This window comes from Falco peregrinus, chromosome 10, assembly GCF_023634155.1.
Source record: "Falco peregrinus isolate bFalPer1 chromosome 10, bFalPer1.pri, whole genome shotgun sequence".
Taxonomy (NCBI): domain Eukaryota; kingdom Metazoa; phylum Chordata; class Aves; order Falconiformes; family Falconidae; genus Falco; species Falco peregrinus.
In genome coordinates, this window is record NC_073730.1 from 31,799,210 (window position 1) to 31,818,027 (window position 18,818).

Consider the following 18,818-nt stretch of genomic DNA (forward strand, 5'->3'; position numbering starts at 1 on the left):
GGGTGCTCAGGTTTGTGCTCGCAGGAGCTTCAGAGAGAGCTGCCGATGGTAGGAGCTCATCAAATGAAAATGTCTCACTTGCATCGTCTGCGTGACGGGGAGAAGCAAATCTAGTTTTAACTACGCTTTCTGAAGTGTTATAGGCAATACAGTTGCTCTTTTCACTGGATAGTGCTTACTTTTCTTCAGGATCACAAATACTTGAATACAATTACTCAGTCAGCTGGACATCTTTTTCCTCCCATTTCTGCTCGAACAGTAGTAGAATTTAGTGTTGATTTAAAAGACTGTCTGCCTTAAAGCAGATTGCAGAGTTTGCACACTGTGAATTGTAATTAAAGTGTAAGGGGTGCTTATTATGTCAACAACTGGCATGAGAACCCCCGAGCAGCAGGTGACCCCAAACATGTGACGTTTGTGACAGCTAGGATCCTTCTTTCACTGGTTTAGCAATCTGAAAGACCAAATTGAAAGAAGCCCAGAGGCTGTATATTTCATTAAGTCCCAAGGGAAGTGTGGGATACAGCTTCCTTCTGCTTTGCTGGGACGTAGCCAAAAACTTTCTAGAGGCTCTGTTTTTGACAGAGGCTTGCTGAAGGGGGGGGACGGGGGGACGGGGGGACGGGACCTTCCACCAATCACCCATAGGACCATAAATTTGACATTTCCCACAGTTTCTTTGAGGCACTGATGTTGCTGTGTCAGCACTATGTCCCAAATCTTGTGTTGTATTGTTTGAAAAGGAACAGTCAAACTTTCAGGGGAGCTGAAATGTTTTTCTTCATTGTCCAACAGTTCCTCTGCTGCAAAACCACAAAGGATTATAAAACGCACCTCTCAAAACAGGGGCTGATTTTATTAAAAGTAGGTACCGCACATTCACAGAGCGTACGTGTTTTCTGGTGCAGCAGAACACAGTCGGTAACATTTCATCCATGTTCCAAAGCAGACATGAGAATATCATTTGTAGATGTATACAACCTGATCACAGGAATGATAAGAAAAGGAGCGTTATGAAGCTTTATCCTGTGCTAAGTTTATCGCCAGTGTAATTGCAGTTGGGTTATGTCAAGAATAAGCTTGACCCAAAGACTGAATTACATGGTTTGCAACACAGTCTGTAATTTATTTTTAAATAATCGTAACTTCAGTGTTTAAAAAATTCTTCTGTCTCAGACCCTGCCCCATACCCCACTAATCTTTTTGTGGATGACCTGTGGGGCAGCTGGTAAACCCTTGCTTTTTCTGAGCTTGGAGTGTCAGCCCTCCGCAGCGACAGCCTCCACGAGACAGCAGGCAGCACTTCATCGGCTGGTGTTTCCCTTCCTCACTGGACTGTGCATGTTTCAATCAGGAGACTTTTCATCTTTGTTAAGAAAGTTTGACTTTAATTTTTCCAAAATGTTTTGAAAATAGCGAAGGCATGTTCCTTCTCTTCATATACTTGTTACCTGCACACACCTATCGATCTGTCCATCTATCCTACACTATGACAGCGTTTCCTACCAGCTCTATTATGTGCCTGCTGATTCCAGATACTTCACTTCGGTGGCACCTCAATCCCGTGATGGTAGAGGAGTATTTTTGTCCTCCTTAAGTCAGTTTGCATATGTATGTTTTTAATTAGCCTAGGAAGGAGGAAGGCTTTAGGATTCTTGACTCCTGAACATGATTACTGTCAGTTCTGCCACTGATCCAGTAAGTATTTCTGGTCAAGTTACTTAACCTATAGAGTCATGCTCTGCCTAATGAGATACTACAGTAACTAGCATTTTATTAAAAAAAATAGAACAAGTTAGATAAAGATAAAATAGGTTTAATAGTACTCCTATTTCAAAGGAGTATTTTATGAATTAATGTTGATGAAATTCTTTGATCTTGGATGAAAGATGCTTTAGAAATGTAAAATATCTTTGTTATTTGTCATCTCTGTGGCTGTGAAATTTTTCTGAGAAATTAAATTTCTGAAAACACATGCAGAAGGTTTCAGTGTAGCCCTGATTGTTTAATTTTTTTAGTAGACTTTCAGAAAAAGTGACTGGTTTTTTTGTGATTACACATAGCACAATATGTCAGTGTAGATGCAAGTAATCTGGAGTTGTTAATGCAACTTCCTATGTCACTCCTCATTTTGACTTCGTATTTTAACACTATTAAAAAATAATAACATTACTAAAATACTGAGAATTTGAACGTAGTTTCTGAGTCCTTCCTATGTACTTTGCCTGGTACAAAACCATGTGTTGCAATTGTTCTCGCAGGATTGCACTTTTATTTCTAACTTTATATGCAGAGTGCAGTTGGACTCTGCAACTGAGAGCTAGGTCCTAAGAAGTGCTTGAACAGAATCTTTGCCATCTCTCAGCTCTGGCCCAGGGCAGCATTAGACTTAAGGTCTTTGCGTTTTTTTCAGTACAGTATGATAAAGACCTGCAAACAGCCTCTGCCCTGCCAGCAAATAAATGTGTGAAAATACTGTTAAAAATGGCAGAGGAAATAGTCATAAATCAATGAGGTGGTTACATTTGGTCTATTCTTAATTTTTTGACAACTCATTTCTTCTGAAAAGCCTTAAGTGAACCATTTTCCAAATGTAATGCTGTACCTTTAACTTTTTGTAAGGTCTGTTTCTGAAAAAAAAACCCAACCCAAAACAAACCCAAACAAAAACATATTAGTAATATTTTTATCTGGGAAATTTTAGCTTTTTTGTCCAACCGAAGTTTTTCTGTAATGTACTGCTTGCTAAAAGGCACACTCTACAATGCATTAAGTACAACAGAATATTCCTTTGCAGGATTCCCTTTGTTGCAGACATTATTTATGACATTTCAGTCAATATTTGCATGGCAGACTGTCCAAAATTATTTTGTTTTAGGCACATCACTGATAACTGGACCCATACTCTTTTATCATTCTTTTACATTCATTAGTCACTCTGTAGTGTTTTTAACATTTTAAAACACTCATGCAATTCAAAGGAAAATAGATTTCAGCCAAAACGCCTTCAAAATTATCTTTTTTCCTTTGAGTTATTCAGCGATTTTTAACACTTCGTATGTTTGATGTTTTTTTCTTTAGTCTCAGCAAGGCAAAGTTTTTGCAGGCTTTGACTATGCTAAAGATAGGATTTTGATAGAAAAAATGTGAGGTAAACTGAACTCAATGTGAAAATGTTATCAGACGTGGTGTAAGGTGTAGCCAGCCAAAAAAACTGGCTATTTGCCTTCTGTGTAAAAGGTAATTTAAAAAAAAAATTACAACAAACCTAATTAGCAGATATTCTAATGCAAGAAAATGTTGCTGTTAGTAAAGTTTCTTCAATATGCCAGAAAGCAGATGGTGGCAATGGAATAGCGTTTTCTTTTGCCAGCTTTTCTATATGCTTTCTAAACCTGCAAGAGCTTTTGCTATTCGGTATTCAAATTTCTGACACTCTATGATCTTTTTCATCTTAAAACAGAAATAGAAACTGAAACTTAAAAATGTAATCAAGTCAAGCTGTCTGTTCATCAGATCATAACCATGGCTTTAAAAGTTTGATTAAAATTTGGTCTACACAGTGTAGTTACAGGGTTTGAGAGCTCTGGACTTTTTTGTTTTTAATCTTTTCCTCAAAATTTAGTTTTGCAACACTGGGACCAAGTGAAAAGGGATTCGAGGTTGTATTTTCAGAGTCAACACATTAAGCTTAATATTTTTCAATGTGTGTGTGGGGGAAGGGAATCCTACCTTACATACATATGCTCAACTCTTTCATATATTTGTAATGATCTACTGTCCTTTGAGATGTAGATACATTCCATTTCTCCATGTTTTATGGTGATTGTACCTTAGATTTTTCTGTACCTCGGTGTGGTGGCTCTGCACCGAGCCTCCAGGACGTTACTTCTCTCCGAGTTTTAACTTTATCTTCCACTTGTGTGGCTTACAAACACAGCAGAAACACAGAACAAGTAGGCTGCCTACCAAAAGGCTGCTTTTTTTTCTGCCCGAGTCTATGTTGTTGATGCCAACATGATACTGATGCAACAAAACACGTCCTGATTTTTATGGTAATTTTCTGTTCTTCTTCACAGTCTACAATATTGTGAGAGTAGAAACATATCCATGGAGCAGCAATCAGTGGCAATTCTTTGTGGGCAAAATCCTCTGACTTTTCAGTTCAAGAAAGGCTTTGGTCTGATGGCAATAATTCTGCAATTATTTTTAGAAAAAAAGCAAGAGAGGGGAAGGGAGGTAGGGAGGAAAGGGAACTATCGAGCAGCTTTTTCTGCTGCATAATTTTATATATATATGTATTTTTGCCAGGAGTTTAATTTTGCATAAAGCTTAAGAAAACCTGAAATGGAAATTTTTCACATGCCACGTTGAACTCGAAGTGCACAGAACAAGGAAAAGACATCTGAAAAAAAAAGTAGAAAAAAAAAAAATTGGCCACTACAACCAAGTATGTACTTAACAGGGGCTGAAATGGGAGTCAAGTGGAAAAGTGTCAGGTACATCAAAATGAAAGAGAGTTGTGAAAATGGGGCTGCTAGTGTAGATCCACAATAAAAAAATAGTGTCTAAACTTTGTTCACATTGCCCCATCTGTAACTTGATATTAATCTGTTATTGATAAAAAGTCCATGGAATATTAGTTCTCCTTTTCTTTATTCTTTTAATAATCACACTATCTTTTATTATCAGCAGCATTTTTCCCTGTGTCAAATAGAATAGTCCTTAACAGAGAAAATTGGACTGTTCTTCAAGATACTAGTTCTTTTGAAGTATTCTTTATTCTGTTTGATGTATAGATTCCTGCTTGACTTTTTGGTTAATCATAGGAAAATTTTACAACTGTCCTTTAGGATAAAGAGGAGCATAAGAGGTTGAAAAAGGAGGAGGAGGTCAGGTTTTATGCGGAGTTTGTTGATTTGATGAAGGTGTGGTTTTTTCGGTTTTGCTGGCTGATGAAGTCTTGAATGGCTGTGGCTGCAGAGAGACCTTAGCAAGAGGCACAGGCTGAAATATACAAACATGCTGATGGTCTCCAGAAACAGCTAGGTTATTCCTGTGATGTTAGAAAGGCAAGCTTTGGAAAGCACTTTAAGAAGGCTGTGCTCATCATCAGGGAGTGGGTTTTATTCAGCTTTTTGATGGAGGGCAGGTTTGAAACATTTTTTATTCCTGTCTGCTATAGAAAATCTAGAGACCCTCCTTTGTCATGACCTTGTAGCACCGTGCATCTTGGCCAAAGGAGAGGTGCCAGACCGCCAGCTCCTGCTTGGGCAGCGCAGATAAAGAATGAGGATGGTCACTGACGAGAATAGCCTGGGAATACGCAGTTCCCTGCCTTGGGTCCCATAAGGATGAGTTTGTCACAACAAATAAATAACAAGGGGATGGTGCAGGATAGAGATTAATTGGGTGACTGTATTACCACCAATGGAGTCTCACCATATGGCAGACATAATCCTGCTTTACTGATGTTGGTTTACTCACCAGTGTAAAATTGCATAGAAGCAGACCTGGAGACTTTGACCAAAGCTACCAGATCTGCACATCACACAGTTTCATCTTCACTTGCCTTTATACATGAAATCAGGCATTGCAAAACCAGCTATTTAGTCACCCTAAATACTGTGGTTGTTATTGTTAAACTGAGTTAGAAAATTCTCTGGAGAGAAATGTAGAAATGATTTCTTGTTTTTCAAAATACCTAATAAGAAAAAAAAAAAAAGGCAAGTGAAACAGAAAATGAGAATGACTGGAAATATCCCTTCTAGGTGACTTTGGATCCACTCTACCAAGTAATTTTCTACATAATACAGTTGAAGGCTTCCTAAGCAGGCACATTGTAATGGCTGTATTGGTGGGAGTGATACTTTATTATCTAGAGCAGTGGCTTGAGAGCTCAGCCCCATGCTTTTTGCTCCTTTTAGTAACTGTGCCTCTGAAGGTAAATCACTTAACCTCTATGCGCCTCCTTCATCCCTGTGTAAAGTGGGCATAGTTATGCTCACCTTTCCCACAGAGGTATTGTAAAGCCTAGTTTAATTTTAATAAGGTGTTTTAATTTCCAGGATAAAAGGATGTTCTATAAATATACATTAGAAGTAATAATAGTTTTAATGTATGCCATTATTTCATAACAGTGCTTTTCTAGTTTTAGAAAATTTTTAGTGGTTTGAAATTATTACAGAATCCGTTTTTGTTAATTAAAGATTGACATTCGGGCAAAATTTGTTGAATAGTTCTATAAATTCAGATCCATGTGCACTGAGCATGCTCACAGCCGTGCTCACCTGCACTTTGGGATCGTCAGTACGGCCCTTCGGCTTTTAAAACAACTCTTTGATGCATGTGCTCAGAAGTTTGATGGCTTCTAAATAGAATAGTTCAAATATTTCAAAGCACTTGAGATTCGTATAGTGTGAAGCAATTTAAAATTATTGTACTGCAATTAATTTTAAATAACTGAGCACTGCATATGTCTAGAAACCCATACAGATCCAAATGGAAGCTCTCTAAAAATTGAAATGATTCAATAAATTTAAATCACTCTGAAGAAACGGATATAAGTACTGTAAATCATTTTGTGAGGGGGATAAGCAAATTTTCTAGAAGTGAATCTGAGGGTAGAGACTCTAATTAGATTTTTTATTTTGGGGTTTATGATGATGAAATGTAGGTTAATTTATATTTCCCAGGGATATGAGGGCAGCTCTTGTTGATCCATATGGTTTCTTGTAGCTCTTACATAGGCTGCTTTTTTTTTATTTCCCAAGATTACAGAAACTTAGCAATCCAACTTTGCACATATTTTTTTCCATTACAAATATCTTTCCCTCCAAATCTGTATAAAAAGACATGAGAAAAATATTGGTCCACAGCTAGAAATGCCAAGTATATTTTTAAATGCAGCTAAAAAAATACTGCAGAATTAAAACATTGTGCAGCATGGAAGCTAACATTTTTTGGAGCTGGGCTGCTCAATGAATATGAATTTTTATACGCCTAAATCACTGGTTCAGGTGCAACCTGTATCTGTAGGTACCAAAGTGGATTACAGTCTGATAGCTGTTCGTTAGCTTAGAGCATGTTCTCAGTCCTTTCCTTACAGATGTATTAGAAAGATGCTATCTAATGTAGGAAGGCTGGTAAAAATATTGATGCGAGACCTATGAGAAAGTAATGTCATTTCCATTGGCTTCAGCTCAGCTCCAGGAAAATCCGCGTGCTGGTTCCTCCTGCCGCAGTGAAGCACCGTTGTGTGTGGCTCTCCGTGCTGTGCACTTAGCTCTAAGATTACAATTCCTCCCAAGTATCAGAGCCAGAAAGTAGAAATTAGTGCTACCACCGACGCTTGCCTGACCCTTCTGTTTCACTGTTTCTCTAACAGCCACAGAAAAAATAGGACAACACAGTTCCTCTTCGTGCAAGTGCTCGGCACTTGCTGTTGGCACGCGTGCTTCCTCCAGAGACGTTGCCACCTCTCGGCAAATGGCTTGCGAGGGTCCGGCAGCTGTCCCGCGCCAGCAGCAAGGTGTCCCAGCAACTCGGGTGGGATGGAGCCCTTCGCCGCCCAGGGTGCTGTTCCACCAAGCTACTCATTGCGGTCGGTCCGGGGAGAAAATGTGTTTTTTGAATTTGCTCCATGTCTGGTGGGCTCTTCCTGGGTGGAGGAGCCGCAGAAAGCGAGAGGGGCCCCTCTGCAGGGTCTTCCTTAAGGCCTTACCTTACTTTTAGACAGTTGTCATTATCTTTGTCTAAAGGTCATGGCTAAATTGAATAAAAGGAAAGCTGTGTGTTCCTGTCGATGCACAATGGCAGTATTGACTTTCCTAATCCAGTTTGCTGAGGGGTGAGAGAATTAAATTAGATATCTAAGCACAGAAATTGAGAGCCTTTGAAAACAAAGATAAGGAGACAGCCTGTATTTTCCTTTTCCTGGGAGCTCTGGGCTCAAGATTTTGCAGGTGTGTCATCTGATCCATGGCTTGCATCGATCAAAACTGTGCCAATGCATATTTAATTAGCAAGGGGACCCTGGATGCATTATGGCCATCATCCCTATATTGAATGGACTGTCAGACTTTCTGAATGCTTCCCCACCCCCCCCGCTTCGTTGTTTGGGGAGCTTCTGCATTTTGTCTGAGCAGCTAAAAGTTTCTTTGTTTTTAGCTGGTGATGCATACAGCACCACTGAGGAGAATACAAACAAGTAAAGTCCTAAAGTGTTTATTTTGTCTAGGAAAAAGGGCTGAACCAATTTGAATCCTTTGGGTAACGGATTTTTGTATCTCTTGGAATTAAAAAAACACAGTCGCATGATGTTTACTTTAAGAATATTTTATTATGTTATAATAAAATCTGTGCTCTGGGATTTCTTAAGGAAGCCTTTGATGACAATTTGAATTAAGTCAAAATTAACGTTTGCTACTGCAAAGGAATAAATAGAAAATGTTCCAGAAATGAATCAGTAAGCAGGAATCAAAGGCTGTAAACTGTTTTAAAAACAAACATTTAGAAGTGAATCAAATGCTTGTTTGTAATATCAAGGAACAAATATGGGAATACACAGATTCCCCACATTCTAGGCTATCACACGATAGCAGTAAATCATTTATGGGCTTGTGAGAACAAAGAAAGTTGATTTAAAATGAAACCATTTTGATACAGCTTTAGGGTCTCGCAGCCTCTCGGCGAAGTTTCATGTTCTTATTTCCTACGAGGAGGAAAGTAATCGGGAATTTCTGCGTCCAAAAAAAAGTTAGCCCAGGAGCTGTGGAGATCTTTGTTTGCATCTACCTTGGTACAAAGCTGCCCCAGCAGACAGAGTGTTGCCTGATAAACAGATGTAATACACAAAGTCTGCTTACAATACCAAGCAACAGACTGTGGGCACATGTTTTGGTCTCATTCAAACTCATCAGCATAGTCTAGCTAGCTGTTTTGTTGCTAGTCTACTTACGGGGTAGCTTAGTAGCGTCTTACTGGTGAAGTAACAAGGAGGGGTTTTGCCACAAAAGTTTTGTGGCAAGGGCTCATGGGAAAATCATTTGCATACATCTTGTTACAAAGGCTGACTACTTCCTGGCTTAGACAAAGTGTTGCCTGATAAACAGACTTAACACACAAATGTCTGTCTGGAATAAACAACAGCAAGCTTTGATTTACATTTCCATTATCGAAGATAATCTCTTTCCCAGTGTACAGGAATTAAGAGTCCTCGCCTTATAAAAAAACCAGGCTGGCACCGCAGGGATTTTACCACTGCAGAACCTTATTCGAGAGCTGTGGGGATGGGGTGTACTGTAAGGGGGGTATAAAATAAAACTGGAAATCTGGCACGGATGTGTACATGTGTGATGGTGAGGTGTATGATAATGAAGCACTTTGAACTCCCTATAAAAGTTGACTTGAAAGCGATGGCTGGAGTTAAACAGAGAGCCAGGCCTTGTAGTAGTAGCCACCAAAATAGCCATAAATAATAATTGTAGCATATATGGAGCAATCCCTATGTGTTTATATTATAATGTATAATGAAGGGAAAGTGAGTGTAAAAAAGCCTCAGTCTTGGTGCTGGTTTCTGTTTGTAAATCCCTTAAGCTTACCATGTAAGACTGTATATAACGGAGCATGATTTAGCTATTTTTTTAAAACGTATATAAATCTTTGGTAGAATCCATGCCCAAAATTATAGATGAAAAATTTATTGCATGAACACAACCCAGCCATATAAATTTTTTATTACAAATAGGACTCTGAAACTTGAATAAAATATGTCAGTTTATTATACAATATTCCCCCCCAAAAACATGATATGAATGGAAAATTCAGCTTGTGCTCTTCTGCGGTGCTTCTGTGAGGTGCTGGGCTGGCAGCAGAGGAGAGGGAGCCCACTTTATTTAGCTGCAGAGCAGGCTCAGCATGGGCAGTGGCAGTGCAGCCTTGCTCATCTGGCATCGCCAGTAATTTTTTTTTCTCCCCAATGCGGGGATCACCTTTACTGTTTAGAGGATAGGTGCATTTGCACCTGAGTTAGCACGCTGGCTGCTAGCAAAGGCTCAGTTTCTGGTAGGAGCTGGCTCTATGTAGGTAAAAAATAATCTTGACACCCATTCATTCACTTTGGGCAGACCAGCAGACAATAAGGCTGGTCCCTGTGGTCACTGCCACCCCAGGCTAGATTCAGCACACCCTGGAAAACACGGCATGCCGAGAAAGTGCAAGGACCCAGGAAAGTGTCCTGTCTCCAAAGTCAGGTAGCCATGAAGTGGCTTAGCATTGGGAAGTGCCATGACACTCGAAGCAGGCTTTTTTGGTGAAGGCGTGTAACAACTCTGCACCATCTGTGTCACGGTCTACAAAAAAGAACAACATTGTCAGTCTGTTGACATTGGTCCTGTCCACGGGCCAGACTTTCCTGGGAAGGTTTTATTCTTTTCAAACAATGGAGTGCTCCCTTCCAGCGCCGCGAGCACTGCTTCCATGCAGCCATCATGCAGCCTGGCTGAAGCTGCGCTACTGCTGCAGCTGAAAAGGAAAATTGCATATTGAAAAGTCCAGAGCTTCCATCCTGGAGGTGAAGGTCCCTGCCTGCTGATGGTTTGAGATCAGGCAGACGGGTGTTGGTCATAACCACCTCAGTAATGTTGGGGTAGCATGTGCTTAAGAAACAGATCCAAAGAACAACAGAGAGACGTAGTAAGAAATGCTACTTTGGAAAAAAACTAGCCTGTTTTGTTTGTGTATTTTTTTTTCTTTATCCCTTAATCATAGTTGATTCTTGGAAGTAAAGACTAAAATAGCTTCCACATGCTTTTTATCCTGTTTCCCCATGATTACGGTTGATACCAGATCCCCTAGAGCTTCTCTTGTCCAGTAACATTGACTCCAGTGAACATATGCTGACTCCAGGTAGTTCAGGGTTAAAAATTCCAACCACTAACTTTTCGTCAACTAAAAAAGCCCCCAAATAAAACCCATTGTGCTATTCAAGGTTAAGCTTCCTCAAATATAAAACTAGATTCCTTCGGTTTTTTGGTTTTTGGTTTTTGGTTTTGTTTTTTTTTTTTTTTTTTTAAATCAGCAATCTTAATAGTGGTTCCTCACTATAATATTTCCAACTCCATCTGAAATCATTTAAATCCTCCCCTTAATAACATGCACTTTATTGTAATATACAGATTCTTTGGCTTCCTACCAGCCTTAGCTTAAGGCACCAATGAAACTCGTTGCCGCAGGGGGCCGTGGATTCAAGAGGGGCTCGCATCTACTGTATATTTTGTTTTGTATGTTTTCCAATGGCTCTAATTATTGCAGGTGGTAGAATTTAACTGGCAGTGTTGTTGCTAAAGAAAATAGGCATAAAGTGTATACTGTTTTGCAGAGTGGCTATCAAATATATAGAAAAGAGAAAATCAAATGAATTGTTAAACTGCTCTATAGTAAGTGATTTTATTGATTTAATGCAAATGCTTATGAAAACGATCTTCCATTTATATCAATTATGTATGGGCAAAAATTAATTTATTCCTCTGGTCACCTGTTTGGCTAACTGACTCAGCAGGACAGACATTCCGCCTCCCATTGTAGCCGAGCCCGCAAAACACTAAACGTTCAGAAAACTGGAATTTTAAAGTTTCCATGTGCAAAACAACAAAAAAGCCCCGACAGGAGTTACTGCCAACTGCTGAAAAAGCAGAGAGTGAGTGGTGGAGGCTGAGCAATACTCTCTCGTCCTAGGCAAGACTGTAAAATACAACGGCTCTGATTTTGCCAATCCCTTAACCATGTGGCGGCACATTTATATGTACCGGATCATCTGCGGCATCTGAATAAAATCAGGGAAGCAAAATTCTGCATATAAACATTTTGGCTAAGTGCCTTAACTCAGTCTTCTTATCTGGGGTTTCCACAAGATGCCACCTTGCATAACAATGCTGATCATACGCTTGCCCAGTGCATGTTTTCGGTAGCCTCCCCTGATCTCCACTGCAGTATAGATTGGTTTTAATTCTGCCTTGTCCTGCATTTTATTGCCCCGTGCCTCTCCATGAAGAATAGCGCTTAAAGCCTTTGTTGTCTTTTTTAGAAATTAATATTTAATTTCAGCAGAAGGGGTGGGTTAGGGAAAACGTTATCGCAGTAGCCAGAGTAATAAAAGAAGAAAGTTAAGATTCAGTATGCAAACAAATGTCCTACGGCCAGTAGAGTCTCTCTTGTGCCACTAGCTTTGGTGTTGGAAAAACAGCACTCAGTGCAAACAAAAGTACTTTGTTTCACAAAATCCAGGAGCAGCTCCCGCGCTGTGTGCTGCTGCCCACCGGCTGCAGGGCTGCTGGGGAGCGAAGGTGCCAGGCTGGGGGCTGAGTGCGCCAGCGCCCAAGCCCAGCTCCTGCTGCTGCCACTGAGCCTTCATCCCTCTCCTTGCTTAGCTGGGTTGTTTAAAATTTTGAAAGGAAAATGTGCTTTGAGTCCCATATTTCTGCAGTAACTTTTTCAAATACGTAAATTCTTTGTGGAATTCTGACCCTACTTTAAACATAAAGCCCAAACGCTGATTGAACCATGGCTTGCTGGAGGAAAAAAAACCCTAAAAAATAAGCAAAAGCCTAATGCCTGCCCTGTAAAATGAAATCCATTGAATGTTCACTTTGAATGTTAACTAAATATTTTACATTCCTAATATCTTACCTTTGTTTCTACCTTTGTGGTATTGGAAAAATGAAACTTCTTGCCAAAATCGTGTGTCCAGAATCTAACAGCACTGTGCATGTTACCCGGTAGTCTATCCGCTGTCACTGATTTGAGCTTCAGTTAAAGGTAACTCAGAGTATCAATATTTAAAACAAAATTGCAGAAATGAGAATTAATTTTTTTCACTGAGCTTCATTAGAGAAATTATTAAAAATAATAAATATAAAAGAGAGGAAATGGATTATGGACACACTGGAAAACACATCGCTTTTCAGGACAATTTTAAAGTCATTGATTTTAAGTAGGTGTATCAGAACTGAAGCTTTCTTTCCTAAATCTTCTGAATGTTTATATTCTGAAATTTATCAAAATTTCTTTTGTGAGCACTTTTTTTTACTGGTAGTTTTTAATTTATACAAGATTGTCCTCTAAGCTTCTGAATGATACCTAATGCATACAGTCAGCAGGTAAAAAAAAAAAAATTGAATATTTAAAATAGGCATTTTCTTTATAGTGCTCTGCGGTAATTAAAATCTTCATTTGCTTAAAAGCAAGAAACCTTTTTAAAGCAATAAATTAGCATTGCTTGACCCAAGGTCAATAGTAGTACTGCTTCTTCCAGCACTATTAATACCTCAAAGAAAAAGAAGGGGTGGTGTTATCACTCTGTTGCAATAGAAGTAAGATTTTCAATTTAATCACAGTTAAGTGTCATGACCTTTTGATCTTGCATTGACTTCTCACTGAAATGTGGTCAAATTTCAGACAGCTAATTCTAAACTCTGCAAAGTCAAGGTGAAGTCAGAAAATAGGTTTGCCATGATTGGGGGTGTTTTTGATTCAGTAGCAAGTACTTTCATTCCCTAAGTTTTGTTTCACAGCAAAAACTTTTTTTACGGGATCAATAAATTACAGAAGAGTGTCGGGGTGGGGGGAACGAGATGGGATGAGTGATGATGATGGATGAACAGAGAGATGACACCAACAAATATCTTTCTATTTGTATTAATTGAGAAAACAGTACATGGAGGCATTTTTAAAAATATGTTTTTTCACACAGGTAAAAGGACCTTTTTTTCCAAATCACAGTAATAGAAATAATTGAGAAGGAAAATACTATTTGACTAAAGCTTCTACTAGGAATGATTTTTGAACCAAAGAGCTATCATCTTCACATAAAATAGAGTTAATAATGTGTAAAAAATGCAAAACACTCATATTTACACTTTTGCTTTTATAGGTCATTTTATTATTTTAGGGAAATAAATTGTGTTCGTTGGAGAGTGTTAGCTGGGAGTTTGTAGGACCCATTATTTACACAAGGTCTAAAGCAGTTCATCCACTATCTAGTCTCAATTTATACCACTGCAAATCAGGGGCAATGCCATACATTTCAGTGATCTCGCAGTACTGTAATCACTGCGAAAGTATGACAAAAATCAACTCTTCTATCAGTTTTGCAGATTTTGTTCCAGAAATGTGTAGACAACAATCTCCACAACTTTGTAGTGTTGCTTAGTTACCTTTATACGCCTGCTTGAAAATATGTTTTGAGACTTTACTATGTGTTGGATTAAGGCTCTGGTTTGTATACAACATAGAGGCTGCATTATAAAAAACATGTAGGAGAGCAGTTTAAATATGCCTTCTTTAAAAAGAAGGATTCTCAAAGCTTAATTTATGCTAACACACACACACACACCAAGCACTCTGTGTAGTGCCATAAACAAGATTCCCTTTTTTTTGCTAGCAAAAATATTACCTAGGCACGGGACTTTTGCATTATCATGTCCTAGTGCAACACTCCTGTCCTTAAGTTTGTGCTCTCAGCCTTTTGAGGAAGTCTGGCGCCTCTGATCTATTTTCCACAGCAGACCCTGTAATTTTTGGCTGTATTTTATGTTTTTCAGATTCAAGTCAATCTGAAAGTCCCAGCCAGCCAAGTGAAGCTGATATTAAGGACCAGCCAGAAAATGGTAAGTTCTTACCTGCTGCTCCTGCTTTGGGATATTAAAACAGCCCATATTTATAAAGATTTTTTTCCTATGTCTAATATAAAAAAATATTCAGAATAATTGACATGGGAGATAGCTACAAATAGGTTGTGTACTCTCCTCATAGTTAAAATGCTACTGTTTCACTGATCTAAGGTAGCATTTGTTTCTCCAGTCCTGGAGACGACTTTTTTTTTTTTTTGCCCCCCCCCTTTAAAAATAATTTTAATTAGGGAGATACCATTAAAGAGCCTGCTGTATGCAACCCTTATCCTTATTCCTCCATAGCAAAGGCTTTCAATCCCTGGGCCATGAGTCATGACCCCCTAGGGGTGTGTGCTTCATCGCTTTCATTTTTATCTATGTGCTTTTAACTTCATTTTGTTTATTGATGCTCTCACATGACACACTGAAGTACCTAACCTTTGGTATGTGGCCAGCCATCATTTTAGAGTGCAGGATCTCAGATAGTCCCGCGAAACAAAATGGTTGCTTTGAAATATGTTTCTGTAGACCCATTCTGCACTGCAAAAATCTGCTAAACAAAACTGAGCGGCAACACTTCCAAACATTGCAGTTTCAGGGCAAGACTGCACACCTATAAACATACCAGCCGCTCAGGCACGTACCGACTGCAGGACTGATACAGGTGCTACCGGCGTCGTCTGTATTTTTTCTTCGGCGTGCTTTAGAGTTTGTAGCTACTATGGCTAAGCAGGTCAGGGAGGCTCAACTAGAGCTGGTTGCTCCTTCTCTGTATATTTGCAATACCATTGTTTCAGGTGGCAGCGGCTTGAGCTTCTTTGGAAGTAACAGCAGGGCTGTGACTTTTGGGAACACTAATATTCTTTGACAGTTTTAAAGTAGAAGCAATAGCTTCTACTGAACCAATGGCTTGCTTTCTAAAGCAGCCTGAAAAAGAGTCATTCAGTAATAGTGAATTTCCGTAGGGATTGTATGTGAAAGAATAAGTATGTATATAAGGGAACAGCTTCTCTTCCTTTTTATGTTTAAGGTAGACCTCAATAATGTTTGTTGGCCCATCAGCAACTGAGTTTTGTCTTAGTACTTATATTTGGGACTTAGAAATAAGGTTTCCCAAAGTGAAAGTGCTTATTATGAATAGTTTTTCTTGTCTTTTTTTATCCATAGCCAGATCTTTTTGGTAAGACCTAAATGTAGATGGGGTATCCACTGTACTGGGGTCTACTATGCATACACAGGAAAGAATTTACGTGAAGGGTTTATGTCTCTAAAACCTGTCACCATTTGGGGGATATGTAAATCCATCTCATGTAATACAACTGTGACTGCCCTTTCACAGAAAAACTGCTTTTGCCCCAAATCCCTACAGCTGTGTGTGTGTTTAGTGTGCATTTGGGGGACTTTATTAGCAACTGAACAAGCTGCAAGTGGGAGTGAGGTTGAAGGGCTGCACTCATATCCAGACTGCTTTTGGATCAGGGTTTAAACGGCAGATACAATGAAGGAAAGAAGAGGTTTAGGTACATAAAAAACTTCAAAATATCAGCGTAGGACATATAACAGGGCTCATTGGGCTGGTAAGATTTTGGCATTTGGGGTTCCCGTATTTTCCTCCCATTGAAATATGAAAGGTTTCATATTTTGATAGATTTTGTGCTGTTCATCTCTAAACATACCATCTTAAAACATTTCTGTTGTTTCTGAAAGACAGTGCCTAATTTCCCTTATCAATCGTGTTCACAGATATTCTAATTTGTAGCCAAAGGATTGTGAGGTTAAGAGAAGAACTGACTAAACTGTGATTTTTGTTCTGCCAAATCTTCTATTTTTTTGGTGCGGAATATGTTGCCTATGTTGATTAAATCATATTTTAATTTAGAATGTATTAGGCACCAAGCATGTTATTATTTCATGTTTAGATAATATTCTTTCACAGCTATTAAACCACAGTTCTTCTTACCCTGCAGTTTCTTAGTCTTAAGGAAGCCTGTTACACAACAACCTCCCCGAAAAGCAGCAATGTCAGTGTTTAATAATGTAAAATCTGTAAGAGCCTAGTGAAATGAAATATCTCTCATTTGGAGCCTGACTTCTCCTTGTTAAACAAGCTTTTAGTGAATTCTTGGAACTTTCCTGGTGACCTGCAAAAGGTACTTTTTTTTTAATAAACAGGAAAAAGATTTTTCTTTTTCTCAGTTTTACTAAAGGGTATTTTTCCCCACCACAGCAGAAGCCTCCTAACTGATTACGCACCTTTTGCAGTGCCTGTGTGGGAGATTTTCTTTACAAATGCATCTAACGCAGTCGGCTGGCCCTAAAGGGGTTGCTCCCCCTGGGCAGACGCTGAGCTCATTCTCAGCACACACAGCCCCCACTTGCAGTGTACCCAGTGTGTAGATCAACAGAGATCTGCAGCTCTTATCTACTGAACGTGAGGATGAAAGCAAAACTGCAGGCTTTAGAAAATGAAAAACTGCACGCACAGAAACGGACACAATAAATCATATTAACTGCGTTGTTCTATGCTTGCTGTAGACCCACTTCCACAGGGCCTGATCCAAATCCCTCCAGAGTCAATGGGAGTCTTGTAATTGATTTTACTGAGAGTGGGAATGAGCCCGCACAGAGAGGAATTTTTTTTTTTAATCAAAGAAAAATAGTATTGTGAATAATCCTATTCCCACTGATGCTAACAGCTGAATGACCAGATTGAGGGCAGATTTGGAATAATTTTGCATGTATTTCTGGAAGGCACAAAGAAGTGTATCGATTAAGTACTACCTTTTACATTCATGCATTCCTTCATTTTAAAAAAATAAATCTTTAAAGGCCTTGTGAGGGTTATACAGCCTCTCTACTTGCCTGTTAATATCCTTTCTGTTCCACTCCATAAATTCTAGAGCTATTTATTATACACATATATTTTGCATACCTTGAGTAATGTAGGTTCAAAAGGGTCAACTATACAGCCCTGAAAAAGAAGGCCTCCTACTACAGATTTTAATTTATCATTCTAAATTGTATGTGTTATTTTGGAAAGCCTGTATGTCTAACCTTCATTAAAGTGAAGTTCATGGGAAAAAAAGGTTTTCTTTTGGAGAACCACTCCTTTTTTCTAGAGGGCTTTACAGTTGCATTTTCTGGAGCAGAATCATCACAGAGAAGATGGTGACGTCTTCTGCTCTCAGTGGTGGCTTTAACACCAACTCTAGCCTTTTCTTCAGCCTTCGTTACGCCAGAATAGTTTTCAGGGATTCACTTACCCGATCACTGCTGCAAAAATTTTCAGAAATATTAAGTATTTAATTTTTTTTTAGCGAGGGAGATATCCAGCATGATGGTCATGAAAAGCAAACATGCAGGCGAGACAGGGCTCATTCATGTATGCATGGTCCAAGGTCCCCATGTCTTGTCCTGGAACTGGGAGGGGTAAAGCTAACACGCAACTGAACAGCGTGCACGGTGCTGCTGTCTGTCAGGTCTGTTAGCATAGGAAAGAGCTTCTTGAGAAGGGGAAGAAACCCCAGAATTTGTCTTGTTTGTTATGTAGGTGAGGAAATTTGCAGGAGGGGTGATGAGAGAGGCCAGCAACTTCATTTGAAAGGCAGGAGCATGTTCTGATGTCCTGATATTTTGCTCAAATGAGGTTTTTTTCTGACCAGCTGGGTGGAACACCCGTGTGGAAAATTCCCCACTTTTGTAGTTGCCTAATGGTATGTAAAAGCTTCATTTCAGTTGGCACCGCAAAATGATTTTGCAATTCACCCAATCAAAAAAAAAAAAAAAGTTTATTGATTTTAAAAGCTTGTTAAATGTGCTGGTTTGGTGTTGTATTTTATAAACAAACTAGTTTTCAGTGAACTGACGATAACAAAATGGCTAGTCTGATGTAGCAAAGTGACTGCATGCCTGGGGATCAGGAACAACTGAATTCCCGGCTCAGCACTGCCATGGACTCTCTGTAGGGCTTTTATTCTCACTTTCAGTCGTGGAAATGGCTATCGGATAGATTTTCTTTTTGTAAGTAGGATTATTTTAAACTTTTGTAGGAAAACTTTTCAGTCTTTTTGTCTGCAAAGTGGGGATATTTGTGACACTAGCTTTCAGAGATTCATTGAATATTAAAAGTCAAATCCTGCTTTGCTCCAG

At 39.1% G+C, this 18,818-nt stretch overlaps 1 protein-coding gene across 17 annotated transcripts in view; it reads left to right on the top strand.

Moving 5' to 3' along the window:
* The window catches only part of NFIA (nuclear factor I A), a 359,836-nt gene that overhangs the window by 227,860 nt on the left and 113,158 nt on the right, over positions 1–18,818 (top strand). For 15 of the 17 annotated variants that reach the window (XM_055815814.1, XM_027792642.2, XM_055815808.1 and 12 more), the window contains exon 3: positions 14,601–14,666. The exons of the other annotated variants lie outside the window; for them this stretch is intronic. In XM_055815814.1, the coding sequence (XP_055671789.1) occupies positions 14,601–14,666 (66 nt within the window). The remainder of the gene's footprint in view (positions 1–14,600; positions 14,667–18,818) is intronic. 17 annotated transcript variants of the gene reach the window in all.